The 19,825-nt window shown below is 42.2% G+C and overlaps 1 protein-coding gene across 1 annotated transcript in view; it reads left to right on the plus strand.

The window, feature by feature from the left end:
• The window catches only part of LOC124743198 (inter-alpha-trypsin inhibitor heavy chain H4-like), a 106,549-nt gene that overhangs the window by 56,663 nt on the left and 30,061 nt on the right, over positions 1–19,825 (plus strand). The window contains exon 6 of the mRNA XM_047248839.1: positions 4,543–4,703. Coding sequence (XP_047104795.1) covers positions 4,543–4,703 — 161 coding nt within the window. The remainder of the gene's footprint in view (positions 1–4,542; positions 4,704–19,825) is intronic.

Here is a 19,825-nt window from a genome sequence, read left to right on the forward strand (position 1 = left end):
GCTAGGAGCGGCTTGTTTGAAGCTTAAATGATGTTATGAAAACTTTTGTCTCAATGGCAGTCGTAACAGACACAGTCTGTTGAATACACTCATTCCCATGTTCGTCCCCATCGCCGTTCTCCAGCTGCCTCTGCTACCCTGTGGGTATTTTCGACTTGATTTTGTAATCACTGTATAAAATCACATAACCATCATCAGCACAAAGTGGCAACACTGTGGGATGCGGAAATTTCTGTGGGAAGTGTTGCGAGGGCGTAGTGTCCTTTTCTCATGCAGCATATGATGCGAAGAATATTGAAGTATGTAATCTGCCAGAGTAAAAATTAGGTGATAAAATGTAGGCTGGTGCGCAAGTTCGTGGAAATTTATTTTCAAGCACGTTGCTGTTAAAGTATTTTTCTAGTGGCATTTTTTTGTTGACGTTCTACAATCGTTATTCCGGTGCCTTGTTGAATATTGCGCATTTGTTTAAGCTTTAAAATGGAGTTTTAAATGGATAAAGTCTTACATTTCTGACATTTGGTTCTCTTCGGACCTAACAGAAAGTTGCATATGGCGGAGGCAACTGGAAATACCTGTGCTGAGCGTGGGGGAAAGTGCACCGAAGAAATCACGTCAGAAATATTTTTCTCGTTTCAGGCAGGATAATTACGACGTGAATTACGCGCCACATTCAAGAAGTCCAACAACTTTGAAGAAGGACTTAGCAACAGTTTACCACTACGGTTAGTGGTGACAAATGTGATGAATTACGAGCATTTAACCTTCGAAAGACTCTTGCATTCGGTGAAAAATGTTGGGTAAAATAGAAAAAAAAGGATATTAGTGTTAAACGTCCCGTCGACAAGAAGGTGATTAGACACAAAGCAGAAGCTAGGGTTATAAGGGATAGGGAAGGAAACCGACTGCGCCCTTTCAAAGGAAATATCCCAGAATTTGCTTTATTAGACTTAAGGAAATAAAAGAAAACCAAAATCAGACTGGGATTTGAACTACTATGTACTATCTTCATAAAAACGAAATGATATTTGGCCCTAAAAAATAACTGAAGCAATGATCAGAGTGTACATAACGTGATGCATCTGGTAGCACAAAGAAGGTGCTTTGTACTACGAACTTCATCCCAGATGTGTATCTATCGCAGTTTGCATCTTGCAGTGGCCATATACAAAACTGACGAAGAATAATGCATTAGGTGTTATTACTGTGCGAGAACACTCGTCTGCACTCTGCTGATTTCACTATGTAACCTACTCTGGAACTTGGCTAGAAAACCAGCCCTAATCTTGTGCGCTTAAATCTAACCTTTCTAGGTCTTTATAGAACAACCATTAATAAAAATTATTTGTACTCTTAAAGTGTACGTTGATATCTCCTAATCACTGAATTATTGGTTTTCTGTTGGCGTGGAATCCAAAACCTCCGGATGTCCCAGTTAATGTGACGGAACATATCGATGATAATGAGTTTCTCTCTCATGTATTTACGTTACAATAAACCAACGACAAACGTTACAAAACTGTTCACTGCTCTACCATAAATAAATCACATATTACTGTAATTACCTTTCAACGAAGGTCTAAATAATCTAAAAGTATCTGTAACAGGAGCCTACACAAAACATCACCCATCAGTAAGATATTACGCACTTCTAAACTCTGTATCGTCTTTGTGTAAAGTTTTAATAAGGGTGCAGCGTCACACCTCCTAAATTTTTTCTTCGTATCTAGGAGTACAAAAATAAAGGTTGCGAAAAGACTCAGGATGGAGAAATTAAGATTTTTTTAATAATTCTTGTTCTGGAAGGCTGTAACTCTGTAAGAGAAGAGATAAAAAGCTGACAAATTGTCTAACCTCCAGAAATGTTAGAATCAGGAACTAATGCATGTTTTCCGTCACATAGCGGCAGCTTATCACTTGCCTAGGGAGCCGGTAGTTCTTGCAATACGCTCTTATTGCCATGGTGATAACGTTTTCAAGATAGCCCCTCGCCCATCAGCTTCTCTCCTGATACCAGGTCTCATCAGCCCTCGCTTAACTATATTTGGGGATCATATAAATAAGGCAAAACCAGAACGACAAACAGATGTGGAGACTTGGGACCCCACGCCTGACATCAGCGTGCAATAAGCTGAAAAAATCTAATACTGGTAAGGTAAATGATTTACGTGGTATGAGGTTCAGGAAACAAACTAAGCGTTTCGAGATCAAACACAACTCACTGCTTCCGTCAGTATTCCCGTCTTGAACTCACCGCTGCCTGGCGGTCGAACACTAAATAAGTGTCATTGTAGCCTCTTCAAGTCGTTACAGACACTTACATGGTTAACTCGAGGTCGTGGTGGGGAGTGTCGCCCATCCTCTACCATCGTCATGGCAGTCCCGGTGCGTCGCAGCAAGCGGTGTCATTATGTCACGCAATTATACTATTGAAGGAAAAACTTTTCGTCGGACTCGGATTACCCTGCAAGTTCCAAATTCATAATACTAAACCGGAATCATGCGCCGTTTCCAGTCTCCACATAACGTCCAACTAGCACGTTACACTATCATTGGAAACCTCTGTAGAGGTATAGTTTGAAAAAGACACCCAAGAAACTGAAAATCGATGAAAATCGACAGAGGGGATATCCCTGCGCAAACAAGAAAAGCTGATTAAAATTCAGAAAAGTTGGGTGATTCATTCAAGAGAAAGAGCTTCACAAATCGAGCAAGTCAGTAGCGCGTTTGCCTACCTCTGGCCCTCATGCAAGCAGTTATTCGGCTTTTCATTGAATGATAGAATTGTTGGATATCTTCCTGAGGGATATCGTGCCAAATTCTGTCCAACTGGAGAGTTAGATCGTTGAAATCCGGGATTGATGAATTGGGGAGACATCCGGCGACCTTTCTGGCCAAAGCAGAATTTGTGAAGCACGAAGGCAAGCTGCAGGAACGCTCGCTATGTACGGTCGGTCATTATCTTGCTGAAATGTAAGCCGAAAGCCGGCCGGGGTGGCCGAGCGGTTCTAGGCGCTACAGTCTGGAACCGCGCGACCGCTACGGTCGCAGGTTCGAATCCTGCCTCGGGCATGGATGTGTGTGATGTCCTTAGGTTAGTTAGGTTTAATTAGTTCTAAGTTCTAGGGGACTGATAACCTCAGAAGTTAAGTCCCATAGTTCTCAGAGCCATTTGAACCATTTTTGTAAGCCGAAAAGAGCTTGCCTCGAAGTGCAATAAAACGCGAAGTAGAATATCGTCTGGTGCTGCACTGGGATTCGTATTAAAATCTACCCGTTCACAGGATTCGACTCGTTTGGGACGATACAGTTCCATAGTTGCGTTGTTTCCAATTACTATATGTATCGACGAAGCGAGTACTCGTTTCCCGAAAATTCCAAACTCCACAAGATATCTATGAGAGGAGCATGTTTAGGTGCGATTTCTAAGGTGGCACAAATATTTGCATCATACCACTTCATGTTTTGGTTGGTTCGTTTGGGGGAGGGGATCAACCAGCGAGGTCATCGGTCCCATCAGAGTAGTGAAAGTTGGGGTAGGAAATCGGCCGTGCCCTTTCAAAGGAACCATCCCGGCATGTGCCTGGAGTGATTTAGGGAAATCACGGAAAACCTAAATCTGGATGGCCGGACGCGGGTTGGAACCGTCATCCTCCCGAATGTGAGTCCAGAGTGCTGACCACTGCGCCACCCCGGTCGGTTTCATGTTTTGGTATTTGCGCATCAAACTACAGGTGAAAATTTATTATCAAGTTCAATATCTCTTCGCGTGTTGTCAAAAATAACGACAGTTGCCTGTTTCGGCTGCCATTTAGGCATAAAAGTTTTCATCATGTCATTTACGGCTCAATCATGGCAATCCTAGCTACTGATGAGAAAGAATTCAATAGTTAACGTCTCTTGCTGTATAGTCAACAAATATGACACGTGCAGGGTTCGATTTTCACTCCGTACAGAAACTTCATTTTTTTTACAATTCAGGCAAGCGCACATCTCAGTACGGGTGAAATAAATCGATATTTAACGTCCATTTGTGCCTAGTTAAGGACGGCGATACGTGCAGCGTCCGAAACTTTTTCGTCTCGTAATTTCGGTTTTAGTCATCTTAGTACCGGAGAAAAACTTTGTCCAACGCGGGCAAGTGCTCTACCGACTGAGCTTCCCAAATACGACTCAGGAGCCATCCTCACAGCTTTACTTCCGCCAGTACCTCATCTCTACCTAATAGCAGAGTACTTGCCCGCGAAGGAAACAAAGTTCACGAGTTCGCATCTCGGCCGTTTTCTGGTGAGTTTCTCACTGCTAAACACATCTGACGATGGCAGTCTGGTTGTCAGCCTAAATGACATGGCACAGATGTATCGACGTCATCTGGATGAAATTCTGAAACCTTGTAAAAATTCAGAATTGTTAAATTCTTCCCGTAACATACACTTCTCTTATGTCCAGCTAACCCTTTGTACTGGAAAATACTATGTTCTTAATCCTATCGAGATACCGGCACACTTGTGAACCACTGTAAATAGTAATGCCTGCACGCAGCTAACCCTCTGGCGCACACGGAGAGGCCTTCGCCCACGACAGCCGTGGTGCGGTGGTCTCCCAGCAGGGAGGAGCAGGCGGCGCTGAGGGCGGAGGGCGTGCAGGGGCAGCTGCTGGTGCGCTACGACGTCGACCACGCCGCCAACAACAACCAGATACTCGTGAGTCAACCCCCTGCTTACTTCTTCCGTATATCACATATAGTGGGTCATCTAGCAATGTCATGCAGTTTGGTTTTAGGTACCACTGTATACACTAACTCACGTACAGCATTAGGTGATAAACTGTTTTCATTTTGACAGACTGATGTTTCTCCTCTGTGTCAGTCTCCTAATACCGACTGCACTCCACAAAATATAAGGGGCAGTCAAATGAAAACGGGGCACATGGAAAAAACTTAAATAAACTATGTATTATTTCAAAAGTAATCATCATAACTGTTAATACATTTATCCTACCGTGAGACAAGACGATCAATGCCTTCATGGAAAAATGTTTGCAGTTGACTACGAATAGTTGTACCCAAGCGTGCTCCTCTTCCCGGAAGGAAATCAAATGTTCAAAAAAAGTGGTTCAAATGGCTCTGAGCACTTTGGGACTTAACATATATGGTCATCAGTCCCCTAGAACTTAGAACTACTTAAACCTAACTAACCTATGGACATTGCACAACACCCAGTCATCACGAGGCAGAGAAAATCCCTGACCCCGCCGGGAATCGAACCCGGGAACCCGGGCGTGGGAAGCGAGAACGCTACCGCTCGACCATGAGGTGCGGACTCAAATGTTCAGATGTGTGTGAAATCTTTACTGCTGCTAAGGTCATCAGTCCCTAAGCTTACACATTACTTAACCTAAATTATCCCAAGGACAAACATACACACCCATGCCCGAAGGAGGACTCGAACCTCCGCCGGGATCAGCCGCACAGTCCATGGCTGCAGCGCCTGAGACCGCTCGGATAATGCCGCGCGGCCCGGAAGGAAATCGAAGACCACTAATGTATTTCTTTGGGAGTCCAAACATACGGTAGTCTCATGTGTAACGGCTTCTCAGCCTAACTTCTGCAGCGTAGTTGCAACACACTTGGCAACACGTGGGCAGGCGTCATCCTGCAATAGAATGATGCCGTCCGTCAACATTCCTGGGCGTTTCCACTTTACGGTGTGCTTCAGTTTTTGCCGTGTGTCCACGTTCTGTTGTGCCTTAATTGTGGCACCGTGTTCCAGAGATCCAATGAGCAGCAGACGCTTGCAGTCAAAGAATAAATTCATCATTACTTTCCCGCAGCTGGTGTCCCTGTCGTTTCGTCTACGCTGCTGAAGTTTCGTTAGGAAGCCCTTAGGCATCCACCTTAAAACGATCTCTCCCCATGCAATTTACGTACTAAATTTTAATTCATAAGCACTTTATTCACTTTTTTCCATTTGTCTCGGTTTCATTTGACTGCCTCGTATAAATAACCACCATCAATGTTTCTTTGCCGGCCGAAGTGGCCGTGCGGATAAAGGCGCTGCAGTCTGGAACCGCAAGACCGCTACGGTCGCAGGTTCGATTCCTGCCTCGGGCATGGATGTTTGTGATGTCCTTAGGTTAGTTAGGTTTAACTAGTTCTAAGTTCTAGGGGACTAATGACCTCAGCAGTTGAGTCCCATAGTGCTCAGAGCCATTTGAACCAATATTTCTTTTCTTTTTTCCCCACTGTTAAATGAAACAGTCGCCGATGCTTTAGGACTTACAGCAGCGGTTATATCTTTCACACAATGACAGCTTTTCCCCAGAAGTCTTTCTAATCAGCAGATCTTTTGTTTAGTATTTTACCCATTTAACCGCTTAGTTCCAGTCAAATGTTTCTGTAAGTCTGCATCTTCTGATGGTTTCTGCAAGGCTTCGTCTTTTTTGATCGTCTGTTTCTTTTCTCTTCTTCGTATCGACCACTTTTGATATTTCACCTAGTATTAACATTTCGCTTTTAATTCAGTAGTCTCATCCACCGTTTATATGATCAACAGGTAATAATTCTCGTTTCTCTGTTCCTATGTATCATTGTTTTTTTCCTTTCTTCCAAATCTTTATTCATCCCACTGCGTTCAGAAATGGTAACTGTGATATCCTTACATTTTTATGCGTGTTCTATTTGTTATCCCGTTTCCTCATGGCTTTTTCAGTTTATTGATGACAGAAACGAGCAAAAAATTCTAACCATTTCATTCCGCTTCAATAAGACGAGACCATCAACGTTGCTTGAGTTCCATTATTACTGTTACCACTTTTCTTTCATCAGATAACAGATGTTACTTGGTTCGCTGGTAGTTACTTATACTTTAATAATGGTTTTAACTTCATTAGTCCATCGCGCACAGCTAAATCTTACAGTGCTTTCATTAACGCTTGTTATTGTTGTGGTCTTCAGTCCTGAGACTGGTTTGATGCAGCTCTCCATGCTACTCTATCCTGTGCAAGCTTCTTCATCTCCCAGTACCTACTGCAACCTACATCCTTCTGAATCTGCTTAGTGTATTCATCTCTTGGTCTCCCTCTACGATTTTTACCCTCCACGCTGCCCCCAATACTAAATTGGTGATCCCCTGATGCCTCAGAACATGTCCTACCAACCGATCCCTTCTTCGGGTCAAGTTGTGCCACAAACTTCTCTTCTCCCCAATCCTATTCAGTACTTCCTCATTAGTTATGTGATCTACCCATCTAATCTTCAGCATTCTTCTGTAGCACCACATTTCGAAAGCTTCTATTCTCTTCTTATCCAAACTAGTTATTGTCCATGTTTCACTTCCATACATGGCTACACTCCATACAAATACTTTCAGAAATGACTTCCTGACACTTAAATCTATACTCGATGTTAACAAATTTCTCTTCTTCAGAAACGCTTTCCTTGCCTTTGCCAGTCTACATTTTATATCCTCTCTACTTCGACCATCATCAGTTATTTTGCTCCCCAAATAGCAAAACTCCTTTACTACTTTAAGTGTCCCATTTCCTAATCTAATACCCTCAACATCACGCGACTTAATTCGACTACATTCAATTATCCTCGTTTTGCTTTTGTTGATGTTCATCTTATATCCTCCCTTTAAGACACCATCCATTCCGTTCAACTGCTCTTCCAAGTCCTTTGCTGTCTCTGACAGAATTACAATGTCATCAGCGAACCTCAACGTTTTTATTTCTTCTCCATGGATTTTAATACCTACTCCGAATTTTTCTTTTGTTTCCTTTACTGCTTGCTCAATATACAGATTGAATAACATCGGGGAGCGGCTAAAACCCTGTCTTACTCCCTTCCCAACCACTACTTCCCTTTCATGTCCCTCGACTCTTATAACTGCCATCTGGTTTCTGTACAAATTGTAAATAGCCTTTCGCTCCCTGTATTTTACCCCTGCCACCTTTAGAATTTGAAAGAGAGTATTCCAGTCTATATTGTCAAAAGCTTTCTCTAAGTCTACAAATGCTAGAAACGTAGGTTTGCCTTTCCTTAATCTTTCTTCTAAGATAAGTCGTAAGGTCAGTATTGCCTCACGTGTTCATGTGTTTCTACGGAATCCAAACTGATCTTCCCCGAGGTCGGCTTCTATTAGTTTTTCCATTCGTCTGTAAAGAATTCGTGTTAGTATTTTGCAGCTGTGACTTATTAAACTGATTGTTCGGTAATTTTCATATCTGTCAACACCTGCTTTCTTTGGGATTGGAATTATTATATTGTTCTTGAAGTCTGAGGGTATTTCGCCTGTTTCATACATCTTGCTCACCAGATGGCAGAGTTTTGTCATTCATCTTCATCTACATCCTCTTCCATTTCCATAATATTGTCCTCAAGTGCATCGCCCTTGTATAGACCCTCTATATACTCCTTACACCTTTCTGCTTTCCCTTCTTTGCTTAGAACTGGGTTTCCATCTGAGCTCTTGATGTTCATACAAGTGGTTCTCTTCTCTCCAAAGGTCTCTTTAATTTTCCTGTAGGCAGTATCTATCTTACCCCTAGTGAGATACGCCTCTTCATCCTTACATTTGTCCTCTAGCCATCCCTGCTTAGCCATTTTGCACTTCCTGTCGATCTCATTTTTGAGACGTTTGTATTCCTTTTTGCCTGCTTCATTTACTGCATTTTTTATATTTTCTCCTTTCATCAATTAAATTCAATATTTCTTCTGTTACCCAAGGATTTCTGCTAGCCCTCGTATTTTTACCTACTTCATCCTCTGCTGCCTTCACTACTTCATCCCTCAAAGCTACCCATTCTTCTTATACTGTATTTCTTTCCCCCATTCCTGTCAATTGTTCCCTTATGCTCTCCCTGAAACTCTGTACAACCTCTGGTTCTTTCAGTTTATCCAGGTCCCATCTCCTTAAATTGCCACCTTTTTGCAGTTTCTTCAGTTTTAATCTACAGATCATAACCAATAGATTGTGGTCAGAGTCCACATCTGCCCCTGGAAATGTCTTACAATTTAAAACCTGGTTCCTAAATCTCTGTCTTACCATTATATAATCTATCTGATACCTTTTAGTATCTCCAGGGTTCTACCATGTATACAACCTTCTATTATGATTCTTAAACCAAGTGTTAGCTATGATTAAGTTGTGCTCTGTGCAAAACTCTACCAGGTGGCTTCCTCTTTCATTTTTTAGCCCCAATCCATTTTCACCTACTACGTTTCTTCCCTCCCTTTTCCTACACTCGAATTCCAGTCACCTATGACTATTAAATTTTCGTCTCCCTTCACTATCTGAATAATTTCTTTTATTGCATCATACATTTCTTCAATTTCTTCGTCATCTGCAGAGCTAGTTGGCATATAAACTTGTACTACTGTAGTAGGTGTGGGCTTCGTATCTATTTTGGCCACAATAATGCTTTCACTATGCTGTTTGTAGTAGCTTACCCGAATTCCTATTTTCCTGTTCATTATTAAACCTACTCCTGCATTACCCCTATTTGACTTTGTGTTTATAACCCTATATTCACCTGACCAAAAGTCTTGTTCCTCCTGCCACCGAACTTCGCTAATTCCCACTATATCTAACTTCAACCTATCCATTTCCCTTTTTAAATTTTCTAACCTACCTGCCCGATTAAGGGATCTGACATTCCACGCTCCGATCCGTAGAACGCCAGTTTTCTTTCTCCTGATAACGACATCCTCTTGAGTAGTCCCCGCCCGGAGATCCGAATGGGGGACTATTTTACCTCCGGAATATTTTACCCAAGAGGACGCCATCATCATTTAATCATACAGTAAAGCTGCATGCCCTCGGGAAAAATTACGGCCGTAGTTTCCCCTTTCTTTCAGCCGTTCGCAGTACCAGCACAGCAAGGCCGTTTTGGTTATTGTTACAAGGCCAGATCAGTCAATTATCCAGATTGTTGCCCTTGCACTACTAAAAAGGCTGCTGCCCCTCTTCAGGAACCACACGTTTGTCTGTCCTCTCAACAGATACCCCTCCGTTGTGGTTGTACCTACGGTACGGCTATCTGTGTCGCTGAGGCACGCAAGCCCCCCCACCAACGGCAAGGTCCATGGTTCATGGGGGGGTCATTAACGCTACTTACCCAATTAAATTCTGTTAATTTCCTCCCACTTATATCTCATTGTAGACCAGAATTACTTTCATAGTCCTCTTTTTTATACCTTCTCTGAAGCTCCTTTCTCTTCTCCTGCTTCTTTCTCGCTATTTTTACAGTTTCCGCATTTGTTTGCTTGTGAACTCCTATCCTGACAAATATAGTGGATACCACAGTACTAAAGTTACGGACTCTTGCTGCCTTGAGATCAAGTTTTTATATATAAATTTAAGATCTCTACACTGAATCGTTTCCCTCCTGTTACTCCCTCTCCCTCTATCCTGGCCGCACCCCAGTTTACAACTGAACAGCCATTCTCACGCGGCATCTGAATAGCATTGGGAACTACTCAGCTTCTCATTGTTCGCAAATTATGTGTATATTTCTGGAAGGAAATATCCACTATCACGAAGCGTTCATCACAGTACGTACCAATTTATGCTACAAATTACGAATACTTATACAAATTCTCGACTGCAGTTCGATACAAGCGCAACTACATTACTGTTACAAAGTAGGTTTTTATTACGCCATCCTAATTAGAATTAGTCCCTCCATTACATCAGAATAGCGGAACAGATAAAGGTTATTTAATATTTTTTAGTTATCTTCCCAGCAATTACGATCTAAGTGCACATCTCACTAGCACTAACTCGCATAAGACAACTCAATGGACAGGTGCCACATGTTAGTCCTAAGGGTAAGGCGGAAATTGTAAAAACTACGTGTAATTAATATCAATAAGTGAACATGTGGTGTAGATGGTAGAAACTGAAGGTCTAGCGTTCTTACAGTAGCGAACATCTGGAATGTCAGTGGGTCTGAGGCTAAGAAAGGCCGTGGAATTTCGGTATAACGCACAACTACGCCGTACGGTGTGCAGCCAGTGGCTCAAGAAGAAAATAAAGGCCAGCACTATACTACTCTCATAATGTAAGACTTTAGCACTCATGGCCAGAATGTGGCTATCTTCCTTGCGTAATACAGGAAATACTGTTCCACTGTGTGCCCCTCACGGGCACACTAGAGACTGGATTGTTTCTAGTGTGTCCGTGAGGGGCTTATGATTGCTAAGGATTTCTCACTCCCTCTTCACATGTTGCTTTCATTTCTTCTCTAAGCAGTATGGTCAATTAATTATAACATAAATTAATTTATTTACATTGTAAGTCTGCGTCTTGTAAAGCCTTAAGTACAACTACAAACAAGTTTTGAACAATTTTCACACTAATTTTTAAAATTAATTTTCTAATATGGAACCCTCGACAACGCAGTCTGACTTGTACAATTTAGGTAATGACATGGTGGTGTCTTCGCAAGGGCAACTTGTTTTTTTTTGTGTGTGTGTGTAAAGCATCGCCTTAACATTATATGTACTTGCTGCCTAAACAAGGGCCAAACGTTTTATGAATCTTGACATATAGGCTCGATTTGTGCATGGCAAATGTGTTTCCCAACTGTTGTAAATATCACCTCAGCAATTACTAAACGGTAAGCTGTGGTGGATCTGAAAATTATCAAAATACTATTGCAATCTGCATCTCATGAGCTGCACCAAGCTTCCATACCCTATTGCTGAGAAATCTTACAAACGGTGGCAGATAAGTGCATTGCAAATTTAATAGATGATTTACTTTCAAAATAAAAATCGCAAGTGTTAGGTGGCATGAGACCATCTTCTATCATAGTGCTCAGAGCCATTTGAACCATCTTGTGTCAATGTGAATCAAGGAAGCCGAGTGGCTATGCCCGGTGTATAGAGAAAATTTTCTACTGTAATAAATATGCGTATGAAAATTATGAGAACAGAAATTTTACAATGTTTAAAAAAATAGTACAGAAATGATAGTCCCACGTGTAGAGTTTAGCTCAGAGGTGCAACTGGTGCACTAGTTCTCAAATCATGTTATCACTTGATAACATCCATAATGATTTACGAGAGACAGGGAGAGAGAGAGAGAGAGAGAGAGAGAGAGAGAGAGAGAGGGAGAAACATATCCAAGTCTTTTTTGTCCGCAGACGGAAAAATTGTAGCTGGATATCGCCACCGAGATGGGCATGTGGATTACAACAGCTCACAAAGCAATAAGGAAAGGGAAATACGGAAGCGTCCGATCCCACCCGTCTGCTTTGACCCATGACGTCACAAATACGGCGGAAACAAAAACAAACACACACACTTTCCACAAGAAGCCTAATGACACTAACGGGACAAGCGCGGGAAATGGGGTGTTTTGGGTGGGGGCAAACTAAATATAAACAAATTTAGACGCCTTGCGTAGCTACAACGTGAAGTGAAGACAGCCATGCATGAATACCCACCCACCTCCCCAGGGGTCGTAACCCCTGCAACCCATAGAAGATAAAGATGCTTCAGTAGCTGATTAGTGTTTTTTGTCTTTTTAAAAAAAAATCTCACGGGATAGAACGAACAGATCAGAAAAGTAAATAAAATAAGATAAAACAGAACTGGAGACAGCCACACTCAAACCAAACTCCGCGCCGTCATGACGTCACACACAACACCCTTACGTCACGGGTCAAAGCCGACGCGTTGGAGCGTTGGAGCAGATAGATCAAATATGCGGTACGAGGAGTTACTCTGAGTGAACATTATTTGATGTAACACGAGAACTGTGAACGGATCGCAAATGAGTGGCGTTGTTAGCGCTTGCAACACACAGCAGTCTTATCTACTTGCACCAAATAGGAAGATGAAGCACAGAAACATCACCACCTTCCTCCAGAATGTCTAAAATACACAGAAGCAGGACCCAGCAGTAAGTTCTTTTGTTCAGAGCATATCGATAAAACTCAACTTTGGCAGCCTACGCCCTTATTGGCTCATCCCGGCCATGGGTCTAACAAGGGGACGCCGCCAATTGTGAAATTCAGATTCGATTCATACTGCGCATAATAAAAGCTCATGGCCAGAGGTGTAATGTGGCAAAGCACCAAGATGCACTTCTCAGCCGTTGTCGAGAAAATCGACAGTTAGAAGAAACCGTTGCGGTGAAGTACTCTCTACGGTTAGTAATTTTCTACAGCGTCGTGGCGCAGCGGTAAGCGCTCGGGTTCGTAATCCGAAGGTCGCCGTATCGAATCTCGCGCCATGAAACATTATTTTTTATTATTAGTTTTTGTAATTTATATATATATATATATATATATATATATATATAAACTATTATTGAATTGTTTATGCATGTTGGTGAAGGCGGATCGCTCTCCAATTGTACCGCCTCCATTATTCCGTTTGTTTAACAGGGTGTACCAAAGCTCTCACGTCCGCACTGATATTCGACAATGTTATAAGTTGCGCTAGGGACCGTATCTACCTTCTTTCGAAGTTAGCAGGCAACTACGCTGTTATGCGGCGGCTCGTTTCGGCCCATTCAACATCTGTCCTTGAAGTGTAACGAGCGAGTAATGGAGTTTCATACCTGCCACAGCAAATTAGTGTTCGTGGAGTTTCTATTCTAATTCGAACGTTTGACTTACGCTATACGTATTCGTTTCGGAATATCGTTTCTACGTCTTCCGTTAACTATACGTGGTTAACATTATGAAGACAATTAATAACATTTGTGAAATACAACTTTGTTTGCGGAAAACATAATGATGTTCGAAGTCGCCAGTTTTTCCACGACAAACGACTTTCAACAACTTATTATATGCATAATTGTTTCAACTGATTGCCGGGAATTTTATATATATATATATATATATATATATATATATATATATATATATGTGTGTGTGTGTGTGTGTGTGTGTGTGTGTGTGTGTGTGTGTATGTGTGTGTGTGTATACACACATTTGAATTACAAAAAACAAATACTAAAAAAAAAAAAATTGCATGGCGCGAGATTCGATCCGGCGACCTTCGGATTACGAACCCGAGCGCTTACCGCTGCGCCACGACACTGTTGAAAATTACTAATCGTAACGATATTTCACCGCAACGGATTCTTTTAACTGTCGATTTTCTCGACAATGGCTGAGAAGTGCATCTTGGTGCTTTGCCACATTACACCTCTGGCCATGAGCTTTTATTATGCGCAGTATGAATCGAATCTGAATTTCACAATTGGCGGCCTCCCCTTGTAAGATGATCTAGATATGACACGCACAGTGTCACCACAGCGATCTTTCCGCTAGCATTTGGTGATTTCCTTATCAGTCGGTCTCGTATTTATTATGGAAATAGTTGTTCGATCAGTCCTTGAAACCTGAGGGCTTCTAGTTGTAATTATCGCCTCAGGCGGAGCCACACAACCAAGGCCTGGACTTCAAAAGTATAATCCCGTGCACGTAAACGATTTTTCGCTATTCGTGAACAGGCCCTGACAAACTCTGGCTATTCAGAGGAAGTCAAGTGTAATAAATTATTACTTTAACCACTCGTGAGGAAAAATTCACAGCACACATCTCACAACGCCCTGCAACCTGACTTCATTTTGACGTCACATGCAATATCCACAACCCCACCAACTATGTCGACTTTATGACAGCAATTTAAGATGTCGTCTTAGGTTCCTGTCTAACCATACATAATAGCGATATATTTGGAACTAAAGAGCCAAATATTTGTTAGAAGGAAGAACATGAATTTTATTGCTGCTCGTTTCAGACTCATAGTTAAAGCTGTCCTCTCAGGGACCTACCTAAGCATACACTTGGAAATCGCCACATATTTCTTTCATCTGTCGTTCTCTAATCACACAGAAATTTAAATACATCGAATGTTGCAGAACATACTTGTATTACATTCATAAAAAGAGTCCCACGTTATGTTAACAACCCTAAACAGAAAAAAAACTCGCTTACAGCAGGACATAAACATACATCGTTCAGATCCTCAATCCACTGCTGTATCCATTCCTTTAGCAGCTGGACGTTGATCGTAGTCTCCTGTCTTTGTTATGATGGTATCTCTTGAAGGCTTACACTGAGACAACAAATAGCGTGGGATAAATACCAGTATAGAGACGGACCTCCTTCTATCCGGCGTGTTTCAGCAGCTCGACTACCATGGATTCAAGAAGTCGGTAGAAGTCCTCTGCAGAAATATTCAGCCATGCTGCCTCTACAGCCGTCCGTAATTACGATGATATTGTCGGTGCAGGATTTTCTGCACGAACTGATCTCCCGATGATATCACACAAATGTTCGATGAGATTCATGTCGGATGATATGGGTGGCCAATTCGTTACTTCCAGTTGTCCAGAATGTTCATCAAACCAATAGCGAACAACTGGGTCTGGGTAACATGAGGCATTGTCACCCATCGTTGTTTGGGAATGTTAAGTCCATGAATGGCTGTAGGTGGCCTCCAAGTAGCCAAACGTAACCATTTCCAGTCAATGATCGGTTGAATTGGACCAGAAGATCCAGTACATTCTACGTAAACACAGCCCACACAATTATGGAGCCACCAACAGCTTTCACAGTGCCTTGTTGACAACTTCGGTCCATGGCTTCGTGGATCTGAGCCATATTCGAACCCTACCATCAGCTCTTACCACGTCAAATCGGAGCTCATTTGACCAGTCGTCTGGGGTCTGACCAGTATGGTGAACGAGCTCAGGAGAGGCGCTACAGGCGATGTAGTATTGTTAGCAAAAGCACTATCGTACATCGTCTGCTGCCATAGCCCGTTGACACCAAACTTCGCCGCACTGTTCTAACAGATACGTTTGTTATATATCCCACAATCATTTCTGCGGTTATTCCACGCATTGTTGCTTGTCTGTTAGCACTGATTACGCAAACGCCGCTGCTCTGGTTCGTTAAGTGAAGACCGTCGAACACTATGTTGTCAGTGATGAGAAGTAACGCCTGAAATATGGTATTCTCGGCATCTTCATCAAACTTTGGATCACTGGATACTGAGTTCCCTAACTATTACCATCGTCTAGCTGCAAGTAGCATTCCATGTTCAAAGTCTTTTAGTTCCAGTCGTGCATCCAAAATCACGCCAGAAACCTTTACAAATGAATCCCCTTTATTACAAATGACAGCCCTGCCAACAAACTGCCCTTTTGTGCCTTGTATAAGCGATACTACCCCCATCTATAAGTAGTAGGACAGAGGCGCCACGAGCAAAGTTTTGATTTCTAATTGATATCAAATTGATAAAGGGAATTAATTAATTGATCAATTAATTACCCCTCAACCCCAGATGACGCTCTGGGTTTTCCCCAGCTGACAAATGGGCTCTCCCACTCATTCCCTCCCCTCCCCAACCTCTCTTATTGACAGGAATTTCGAATTTTGGCGGGAAAATCAAAACATGATGGGAATTTCAAAAATGGCAGGTACTTCTTTGTCCCAAGGCTGTGCTGACGTCAGACTCCCACCCCAAATTCGGGAATCGGCGGGAAATTGAAAATGGCAGGTGCCTTTCTGGGACTCGAACCCTGGTCCTTCTGGGTGGGAAGCCCAAGCACACCTCCCTTCACAAAGAAATGGTAAGTTTCTGTCCAACTACAGGAGAGTCAGATTAGTTTAACGTACTTTATTTGTTTTGAATGGGAAACTGAAGTAATGATCAGTCCTAATTATCTAATGAATCGTAATTGTCGGTCTTAATTACACATCTCTATGCATAGCCCTACACAAGGAGCACCTAAAATCGCAGTATATCTCAAAAATTGACAATGTCATACAACTGGTGTTATCCTGCCGGAAAAAATTCGCAATACCACTCGAAACTAGTAGCACATGTACTCCAAATAAATTGTAACTCTACATAGGATGATCCCTTTACCTATAGGTTGAAATAAATCTCTCTGCTCCACTTTGGAATTGATGGGAAGATGGCTGGAGTGGAAAGTACTATCTTTACTTTTGGCAGGAAATGTGTTCAACTGACGAGATTTTGGTGTTTGACAGAGAGGAGTTTAATAAGTGTGTTACCCGTAATCATACAGTTGTGAACTGTGTCTATAGCCTCCTACATGAGGAATTGAAGGAGGTGATAACGGACGAGCGTAAGGTGAATACTTTTCAACAAACAACGGTATGCAGAGGCATGGATTGAAGATGCATATCAAAACTCACAGAGACTACTGCCTGCACTTAATTGCTGTTTGTGTTTCTGAAGTGGCCGGTCAGTCCACAGTACAGGGGACGACTTCGCGCGCCCACCGTCATCCCTTTTTACCGATCATGTTTCGCTGTTTGACGTTGGAGTTCACTACAGCCGCCTTCCACGGCTTTGTTGTATGCCCTACTCGACAAACATCCTTCAAATAAACGGTGCTCTCTCTATTTCTTGAGAACTTCAATCTTTTCCACTGCTCCGTCGAGAGTTCACCCTGGTATAGCTGCTGACTAACTTGTACACTGATACATAGGCAGAAGAGACAAGGCAAAAAACCATCACTCTGAAGTGTAGAAAAACCAATACACACTACCACAACTCATGTAAAATGCTTCTCTGTTCAAATTACACATCCAAATTGTCATCATAAAATGAGACCACAACTCATAAACAATGGGTCATAATGCAACACATGTACTGGGGATTGAGAAAAATCATTGTAATAAAACAACTACCGCAAACACCAACCCTAAAAGATCGCAACAGAAGAGATAGATGGCAGCTGCACGTATGTTCTCTTCAATGTGCGATCATGGACTAACCAGCTTAGAGCTAGTATTACTTCCCCTCCTACCACCCCTCATCCCTCCCTCCCCTCGCCGTAGGTAAGGATGCAGTCCTGTTCTATCCTATTGCTGATTGTACACAAAGAGTGGCAGTGACACACTGTCTCTGGTCAACAGAAATCAGTCACAGATGAACAAAAGACTCTAGAACAGGTCACTTCAAGCAAGTCATTAAACGAATTGCTCAGAAAGACTGCTGGAACAACAATGAAATTCCGGAGAACCCTCTAAAACACTTTTTATGATATCCACTGCCGCCCACCACCGCCATCCACAATCCGCTGCTGATTGCCATGGCTGAGAGCAATGTCTTCAGCCAACCTAGAGGCACTGTCTCCAGCCAAGAACGTGGTTGGGCTGCCAGTGCTCCAAATGCCGACAAATGCTACACATACACAATAGACAGTGACACCAGCGGGCACAGAACAAAGTGAGATAAATGACTGCTCTCCTGAGTAGAGACGACTGCTTGTTGTTCGTCTAAAAGTGCAGATGTGGCATCCTATGAGACACACCCCACCTCACACCACCAGCAGTGGCCTCCGCAAGCACACACCGTTATGAGACAGAAAACGTTTCAATGTAACAATTGTATTTAACGTCAACGCACCTCTTATAAGCGAGCACCTAAAAAAGAAAAAAATAGGCGCAGTCTATTTTCCTTTATTTTGACGATCAAAATCGGTATAATTTGATGTTCGACTGCAGGATGCAGTTCACATCTCCCCTCCCCTCCCCCCCTCTCTCTCTCTCTTCCACCCTCCGCCCCCAGTTATTTTGTGACATCCACTGACGTGAAAACAAAAAACAAAAAAATTACAGCACTGTTGTCGATTACAGATGCAGAGATAGGAGCTCTATCGCAAGACATCTGACAGACGTATTAACTTATCTCAAATCTCCTATACATGTCCAACCTATGTAAAATAGAAGAAACTTCCACTATTTTTCTGCTGAAGCTACCGATCACGGTTGAATGTCCTTGTTAATTGGAAACTTTCATTCGAGTTAACAAAAAGAGAGAATTTGAACTCCAAAGGAAAAAGACATATAATTGACAAAACATCTATGTTAACTTGTTTGTTTCAGTTTGTGGACAAAATTTTGAGGGGGTCCCTGGCGTTCAAATCAGTGTTCGTAAATAAACTGTCATACATGTTGGTATTACAAATATTTCAGACATGTGAAACAACATTACAGAATACAGCCTTTCACGCTATCTGTTCACTTGTCGGAAAAAAACACAATAATTTTACGTTCGGCAACAGCAAGCTGTAATTCAAGACACTGTTGTTTTGTACACTATGGCGGGTCCCGTTTCGTCAATGTTCAAATGTTAAAATGTGTGTGAAATCGTATGGGACTTAACTGCTAAGGTCATCAGTCCCTAAGCTTACACACTACTTAACCTAAATTACCCTAAGGACAAACACACACACCCATGCCCGAGGGAGGACTCGAACCCCCGTTTCGTCAATGCAATGATATATCACATGGCATTTATGAAACGGAAAAAACAAGTTGTGAGGTTATGTCTTGTAATAGAACCTCTTTCCGTCACATAGTTGAGAACCATATAAGATTCCACGGACACGTCGGAAATAAATACCATCTGCGTGCTGCCATCTGACATGTTTGCTGCATAACTCACCTCTGCTGACCTGTGTGTAAAATTTCTGTCGCTCGTCGTTGAAGAGGAAGACCACACCCTGCATACCATCATTCGCCATTTCACCAGATTCTTGTGTTGTAGTTTCGTAAGGAATTTGGTCATCACAGAACAGCCCGTTTCACACAGTCTACTCACGTGTCAGGAAAAACACTATCATTTCTAGGTTCCACAATGGGCTATAATTCAAGTGGTGGCTGCTTTATAATTAGAGGTTATTAAGAATGAAATAACCAAGTACTTGTGGTAATACATATTTTGAAACCACAATCATGATGAAAATAATTAAAACAGTGATGATTTCACAAGAGTAGATACAATCTATTTCTATCAGTTTTATAGGCAAAATCG

Source organism: Schistocerca piceifrons, chromosome 1 (assembly GCF_021461385.2).
Source record: "Schistocerca piceifrons isolate TAMUIC-IGC-003096 chromosome 1, iqSchPice1.1, whole genome shotgun sequence".
NCBI lineage: Eukaryota > Metazoa > Arthropoda > Insecta > Orthoptera > Acrididae > Schistocerca > Schistocerca piceifrons.